Source organism: Spinacia oleracea, chromosome 4 (genome assembly GCF_020520425.1).
Source record: "Spinacia oleracea cultivar Varoflay chromosome 4, BTI_SOV_V1, whole genome shotgun sequence".
NCBI lineage: Eukaryota > Viridiplantae > Streptophyta > Magnoliopsida > Caryophyllales > Amaranthaceae > Spinacia > Spinacia oleracea.
This window is the reverse complement of record NC_079490.1, coordinates 11,384,772-11,393,504: the sequence shown is the minus strand read 5'-3', so window position 1 is coordinate 11,393,504 and position 8,733 is coordinate 11,384,772. Positions and strand designations below refer to the sequence as shown.

The window sequence follows — 8,733 nt, the reverse complement described above, 5'->3', positions numbered from 1 at the left end:
TTAGCATCGGACGAGGCCTGCCGGACGAAGGCCCAGCACGAAGTTGGGCCATCGCCTAGCAAGCCAAACGCGCGCCCAGCCAAACGCGCGCCCAGCCAAGGCAGCGCCCAGGCCCACCGCAAGGCAGGCCCAGCGCGCGCCAAGGCCATGGCCTCGCTGCATGGGCTGCTGCTCGCACACACACGCATGGGCGGCCCATCGTGGCTGCCGTGTGTGTGTGAGTTTGTGTTCATGCACGCTTCCTAAAACTATTAGAATTAGTATATGATTAAAATCCTATTCCTAAAAGGATAAATTAATTAATTAGAGTTCTTGTAGGATTCTAAGTTTAATTAATTCGTATCCTACTAGGATTCCAATTCACTTTCCATAACTCTATAAATACGTGCCTAGGGTCACATATTTTCAGAGATTAATTCAAGTATTCAAAGTGAGTTTTGAGAGAAAAATTCAGCCATATTTCTTACCTAAGAGTGCCGAAAATTCTAGTACCTTAAGGGCGATTCTAGTTGGTCAATCTTAAGGCGGATCCGGACGTGCTGTGGACTATCTACGGAGGGACGACACTTGGAGTCCTAAAGACTTGTTCTTGTTCGGTTCGGGCGCAGCTAGGGAAGGCACGCAACAAAAGTATGCATCTAAATTATGCTATATGATTATGTGTAAATAATATGTATTCCTGGCTTAATGGTTGTTTCCGCATGATTTATGTATTATCATATGTATCATAACCTAACACCATTTTCACCACACAACATCTTATCTCCTTCTTACTTTTTATCCAAAACCACACAAATTTTTTCTCCTCCAATTTTCCGATCAAACATGTTTCCGGCCGGCAACCCCGACCCTCCACACGTCTTCACCTTCGAGGAAGATTTAAGAAAATTAAAACAATATTTTGTTTTAATGATGGCCTTAGTAGTCCTTCTTATGGAATTAATGATTTTCATAATTTTCAACAAATGAAGATCTCCATTTTTTTGTAGTACTTCATTCTCCATTTTGATGTATTAATTACATTTTGTCGCATTTTTAATTTTTTTTAACCATATGTATAATATTATTATTAATGTTATCATTATTTTTTTTCGCTTTTAATTAACGTCATTACCATGAATTATTTGATTTATTTATGTGGGATTCATAATAATAAACTAAGGGGGAGAAGGAAACATAAAATTTTAATAGTTAATTATTATGAATATGATTAATTAATTATAATCTTGATTACTAAGTTTAATGATTATTTGATTGTAGTTAAAATGGGAGATTTGATGAAAAGACAATTCAATGTGCTAGACTTGTTTGGGCACAATTTTCTGGAATGGACTGTTGATGCACAGATGAACTTAAAGGCCCAAGGACTGGATCATACCATAAAAGATATAATGGTTCCAGGCACCACAGAAATCAAAACTGCCACCGAGCAGGAAAAGGCCAAAGCCACAGTCCTCATAAGGCATCATTTACATGATAGCCTGAAAACTGAATATCTGATGGTGGAGAATCCCAAAGAGTTGTGGGATAGTCTTAAAGAAAGATATGGACACCATAAAAGGATGCTCCTGCCAAAGGCTCAATTTGACTGGACTAATCTAAGGTTCCAGGATTTTAAATGTGTTAGTGAATATAATTCCACGTTATTCAAAATTGTATCATTGCTGAGATACTGTGATCAAGCGGTCACAGAAGATCAAATGATAGAGAAAACCCTCTCCACCTTTCATGCGAATAATATTCTATTGCAACAGCAATACCGAGAGAGGGGCTTTAAGAGATATTCTGAGCTGATTTCTCTATTGTTGGTTGCTGAACAGAATAATGATCTTCTGTTAAAGAACCATAATCTTAGACCAACTGGGTCTATGGCATTCAATGAAGCGAATGCCGTTGAAAGCTCAAACCCACCTGAGGCAAATGTTGCCCATAGAGGTGGACGTGGAAGATTTAACCACCGCGGTAGAGGACGCGGAAACCACCGTGGCCGTGGTCGTGGTCGTGGCAGGGGTTATCTGGGCCCTAGAAATAATAATCACAAAGGGCATCAACAAGGAAATCAAAAGCACACCCCCTCAAAAGAGAAAGACACATGTTTTAGATGTGGCATGACTGGCCATTGGGGGAAAACATGCCGTACTGCAAAATATTTGGTAGATCTGTACCAAGCCTCCATAAAAGGCAAAGGAAAAGTTGCTGAGGCAAATTATGTAGATGAGGATAATCCCTCAGGGCCAAGCTTTGATGTATCTGATTTCTTCAATGATAACCCTGACAGTGGCAATGATCTGATATTTGGGGATAATAGTAACATATAAATACCCCATCTAAACTATGTCATGTATCGTTTTTATATATTTTCTTATGTATTTTTCGATTACCTTGTTATGAATTTCCAATTTTCATGAATAAAGTATTTTATTATAATCGTTTCTCTAAACTAATTGCATATTTATTTATGAAGATATGAATCTACATGAAGTTGATTCCAAGTACCAATGTCTTCTGGACAGTGCAGCAACACATACTATCTTAAAAGATGGGAAGTATTTTTCAAAACTAACAATGTACCAAGCAAATGTCAATACAATTTCCGGGACAGCAAAGCTAATAGAAGGATCCGGAAAAGCTTGCATTGTGCTCACAAATGGAACAAAATTGACTATTAATGACGCTTTATATTCGAGTAAATCTCGAAGAAATCTCTTAAGTTTCAAAGATGTGCGTCAAAATGGATATCATCTAGAAACTATGACAGTGGATCAAAAAGAATATTTATGCCTCACGGCAGAAAAATGTGGCAAGAAACATATTTATGAGAAATTGCCAGCATACTCTTCAGGGCTATATCGTATGGATATACGACCAATTGAAATAAATATGATATCTAACAAGAAGTTAGATAACAAGAATTTGCTTACATTATGGCATGACCGTTTCGGTCATCCTGGAACAGGAATGATGCACAAGATTGTAGCAAATTCAATCGGGCATTCAATAAGGAATGTTAAAATACCCCGATCAAATGAATTGACATGCTCTGCATGCTCGCTTGGAAAACTGATTATAAGGCCATCCAAAAACAAAATTGCCACTGAATCTCCATCATTTTTAGAAAGAATTCAGGGAGATATTTGCGGGCCAATTAATCCTGCAAGTGGACCATTCAGATATTTTATGGTATTGATCGATGCTTCAACACGATGGTCACATGTGAGTCTCTTGTCAAGTAGAAATGTTGCATTTGCAATTCTACTTGCCCAGATCACCAAATTACGAAATCAATTCCCAGACCACACAATAAAGAAAATAAGACTCGACAATGCTGGGGAATTTACATCCCAAACTTTTAACGATTATTGCATGTCGATTGGGATTGTTGTTGAACATCCAGTGGCTCATGTACATACACAAAATGGTCTCGCTGAGTCACTGATCAAGAGGCTACAATGGATTGCAAGACCATTGTTAATGCAATCAAAATTACCATCATCTGCTCGGGGCCATGCTATTTTACACGCGGCAACATTAATAAGATTGAGACCGACAGCTTATCATGAGTTTTCACCTCTACAGTTGGTATATGGTCGAGAACCAAATGTCTCACATCTAAAAATATTTGGTTGTGCCGTGTATGTTCCCATTGCTCCACCCCAACGCACAAAAATGGGTCCACAAAGAAGGCTGGGAATTTATGTTGGGTATGAGTCCCCATCCATAATTAGATACCTTGAGCCAATGACTGGCGATTTATTTAAGGCAAGGTTTGCTGACTGTCATTTTAATGAGTCAGTATTCCCAGCCTTAGGGGGAGAGAAAGTGGACCCAAGGAAAAAGGAGATTGAAATCACATGGAATGCAACACAACTGTCAATATTTGATCCACGAACAAATTCATGTGAGCAAGAAGTCGAGAAAATTATTCATTTACAAAGTGTTGCAAATCAATTGCCTGATGCATTCACGGACACAAAGAAGGTGACAAAGTCACATATACCAGCAGAGAATGCACCTGCACGCATTGAAATTCCCACTGATAATAAGGTCATTGAAAATGAGTCTATGGCACGACGAAAACGTGGAAGGCCATTTGGTTCAAAAGATTCTAAGCCAAGAAAAGTAAAGAGGCCTGATAGAGTAACAAATGAAATCAATATTGATCCTCCAAAAGAAGGTCATGAAAGACCAGATGAAGAGGAAAATATTGATAAAGATGATCCTCCTAAAGAGGTGGAAGAAAATCATAAAGAAGTCGATGACGATGAAATTTCAATGAACTATGTTTCAACTAAGAAACATTATAATCGGAAAAACGTTATCGTAGATCAAATATTTTCTTACTCCATTGCAATTGAATTGATATCTGATAATGATGACCCTGAACCGAAAACAGTGGATGAATGTCGTCGCAGACATGATTGGCCAAAATGGAAAGAGGCAATTCAGGCAGAATTGAAATCCCTTGAAAAACGAGAAGTTTTTGGAAAAATATCCACCACACCAAAGGGTGTAAAACCTGTCGGGCACAAATGGGTATTTGTGAGAAAAAGGAATGAGAACAATAAGGTTACAAGATACAAGGCAAGGCTAGTTGCCCAAGGTTTCTCTCAAATACCAGGGATTGATTATGAGGAGACATATTCTCCAGTAGTTGATGCTACTACGCTAAGATTTCTGGTAAGCTTGACAGTTTCGAAAGAACTGCAAATGCGATTAATGGACGTTGTGACCGCATATTTATATGGGTCACTTGACGCAGACATTTATATGAAAGTCCCTGAAGGACTAAAATTACCAGAAAACCACAAACCTAAAGAAATGCTTTCCATAAAGCTGAAAAGGTCACTTTATGGGCTAAAACAATCTGGAAGAATGTGGCATAATCGTCTTAGTGAATACCTTGTGAAAGAAGGATTCAAAAACAACCAAATCAGTCCCTGCGTTTTCATTAAGCGATCCCAGTCAGGATTCGCTATCATTGCAGTATATGTGGATGATTTAAATATCATTGGAACTCCACGAGAACTTGAACAAACTGCAAAATACTTGATGAAAGAATTTGAAATGAAAGATCTTGGAAAAACCAAATTTTGTCTTGGACTACAAATTGAGCACTTGAAAGAGGGAATTTTTGTCCATCAATCAAATTACACAGAAAGGGTACTAAAACGCTTTTACATGGACAAATCACATCCAATGAATTCCCCTATGATCGTTCGATCTTTGAATATGAAAGATGATCCATTCAGACCTCGAGAAGAAAATGAAGAAATTCTTGGTCCTGAAGTACCATATCTAAGTGCAATTGGCGCTTTAATGTATTTAGCTAACAATACTAGACCCGATATTGCTTTTTCAGTGAACTTGTTAGCCAGGTATAGCAATTTACCAACAAAGAGACATTGGAATGGAATAAGGCATCTATTCCGTTATCTACGAGGAAAACCAGATCTTGGTCTACTCTATCAGTCAAGAAAAGATGCCACCCTCATTGGATATGCAGATGCTGGATACTTATCGGACCCACAGAAGGCCAAGTCACAAACTGGATATTTGTTCACTTATGGGGGTACTGCAATATCTTGGAAATCAACGAAACAAACATTGACCGCTACATCATCAAACCATGCGGAATTGATTGCTCTTTATGAAGCTGGACGAGAATGTGTATGGCTCAGGTCAATGATCAGCAATATCCAAGAAGGATGTGGAATGAACTCAGTAACAGAAAATCCTACCATCATCTACGAAGACAATACTGCATGCATCGCACAAGTAACTGAAGGGTACATCAAGGGTGATCGAACAAAACACATATCTCCAAAGTTATTCTTCACACACGATCTCCAAAAAGAAGGAACGATAAACGTACAACAGATTCAATCGTGAGACAATCTTGCTGATTTGTTTACTAAATCTCTTCCTTCAAAGAGGTTTGAGCAGTTGGTACACAAAATTGGAATGCGTCGTCTTCGTGAGCTATATTAAATTGAGGGGGAGTATTATATGCACTGCACTCTTTTTCCCTTCGATCAGGTTTTTATCCCACTGGGTTTTTCCTGACAAGGTTTTTAATGAGACAGTATGCTAAAGCATATAATCATAGACTTTTATCCCCTAACAGTGGTTTTTGGTTCCACTGAGTTCTATAAAGTAATGAGGCAACTGACACCATGCTTAAACTGACATTCAAGGGGGAGTGTTGAGAGTCAACAATTGTAGGAGTCAACAATTGTAACTAATACTTAGGTGAATGTCATATTTTTACACAATGTTTTCTACCACCTACCCTAGTAAATAGTAGAGCTACTAGGCATGAATAGTAAGAGTATTTGGCTATAAATACTCCTTGCTTTACCTTTGCAAATGATACGAGCAATACACTTGCTTCACAAAAATTTGTATTGTATTTTACTTGTATCAGATATAAACTTCTGTTTCTTTCCATTACCTCACAACACTATATACTCTTTCCTACTAGATATTTTTATTTATTTAAAAGTTATTGACATAAAACCGTAACTACTTTTTTTAGTTTAAACAAAAAGAAACTACAAATGAGAATTGAAGATTAACATGGAAAAGAAGTGGGCCACCAAAATCACCAACTATGAAGGCATGTCTGTTACTCCCTCCGTCCCGGAATACTTGACTTGTTTTCCTTATCGGGCCGTCCCTTAATACTTGACCTGTTTCTAAAAATGGATATATTCTAACAATATTATATTATTTCTCACTCCACCCCTATTAACCCACCTACCCCCTACTCCATACAAAAAATAATTAAAAATTCAACCCCTACTTTCCCCAACCCCACCCCTTTACACATTTCCCACTAACTACATTAAAATAATACCCCACTATCAACTACTACCTATTAAATTAAATAAGTCAATTCAAGTCCCTTAAACTCTGTGCCGGTCAAACCGGGTCGAGTATTCCGAGACGGAGGGAGTAGAATTTACGAGTAAAAAAAGCAGAAAGTCAAAAAACCTAATAAGATTAGGAAAATGTAAATAAATACGGAATAGAATTCAATTCAAATTCGAGGTCCCGCCTTATGAAATCAAGTTATTGGAACAAAATATAGGGTTGAAATCAATTTTTTTTATTTTAAGAAAATTTAACAAAATGAAATAGTTATGCATGGAAGAACGAGCTAGGCAGTGCCAAAATATGGAGTAGAACAAAAAATGAAAAGATTGGATATGTGTTGTTGTATCATTCTAAAACTCACCCACCAACAATATTTGTATTATACCAAATTACTCAAGTTCCCATGGCCCCTCATTTTACTACTCCGTACGTCAAATCTCTACTGTAAATTATGCCCTGTATGAACAAGATCATAATACTTGTTGTATCATGCATTGAAACCGCCTCTCAAACACCTACCACACCGTACCTTGTCACCATAAAACACGACATTAACCAAAACTACTAACTAAGGAAAAGGAAAATAAAGGGTCCGAGTCCGACCCAACGTCAAGAAGATTGAGGAGGATCTAAGAGAGTGATATGTAATTTTTAAGCACAAAGATTGAGATTAGTTCAGACAAAAATAAAAAGTTTCATATAAAACTTCACTTCTGATCCCTTTTAGTTCTTTACAAACTTTTTATATAGGACGACCATATAAGTTTAACAATTGAATCAATTAGTTAAGCACCAAAATCAATTAGTTAAGCACTGAAACCAATTGATTAAGCATTGAAACTATTTAGTTAGGCACTGGAATCAATTAGTTAAGCAATGTAAATAATTAGTTAAGCACTGAACTAATTAGTTAAACAATGAAACCAATTAGTTAAGCAATCAAAGCGGTTTTTCGGTAAGGCAATTTTACACAAAAGTTGCTGTTAATTCTTTATGTGTGAAATATTTCTTTTTATATTGCAGCACAAATGTCACTAATTGATGAAAAAAAACAGAAAATCGAGGTGGCGGAATCATTATTGAAAATTGATGAAATTTTAACTAAAATTATGTATTTTTAGAAAAAAAAATTAATGAAAATTTAACAAAAATAATATTCCAAATGGGGTCAAGGATCCCCCTTAAAGCACCCCTGGCTCCGCTACTGATTATAGTCAATTAAACTCATTGGGGCATTAAATCTTTCACACTTTCCATTAAGATATTAAATCTTTCACAAATTCTCAATGTCAGCATTTAGATAAGAATGAAAACAATATTACAGAACGAAGCTTATTCAATCGCCAAAAAGAGGTTGACCAACTTCATTCGCGCTCCGGCTTTGGGTTAAGTCTAACACGAACATTGACAATTGCGTGCATAACACTAACTTAAAGATTAAAAAAGGACGAAGGAAGTACGTACTCCGTAATAAGTTGTCTTATAACTATAAAAAGTTTGGACCAAAATAGAAGTGTAACTATAATTAAAGAACGGTAGATGTAAAACAATAATCATTTATCTTAAATTGCCAGAGAATCAGAGATCATGTTAGAAACTGATCTCAACATACTTTAAATTGATTATGAAATTATGGGTTTGGTACACGGGCCAATATAAACTCCAAGTATGACCATATTTGCATGATACGGAGTAATCTAATTAAATTTATGTACAGAGCCACGTGTAAAATAGATGGAGCTGACAAGGATGCCAACGTGGAAGAATGTAATTGGGTATAAATAGCAATGGGGTTGAAGTCTTAATGATGGGGACCACAGGAAAATGCAATAATGAGTTAATGATAGAAATAAGGAA

At 36.8% G+C, this 8,733-nt stretch overlaps 1 protein-coding gene across 1 annotated transcript; it reads left to right on the top strand.

Moving 5' to 3' along the window:
- Positions 1 to 1,265: 1,265 nt before the first annotated feature.
- Positions 1,266 to 2,318, top strand: LOC110781122 (uncharacterized). The gene has a single exon (XM_056841373.1). The coding sequence runs from the start codon at positions 1,266 to 1,268 to the stop codon at positions 2,316 to 2,318; it is 1,053 nt and encodes a 350-aa protein (XP_056697351.1).
- The last annotated feature ends 6,415 nt before the right edge of the window (positions 2,319 to 8,733 follow it).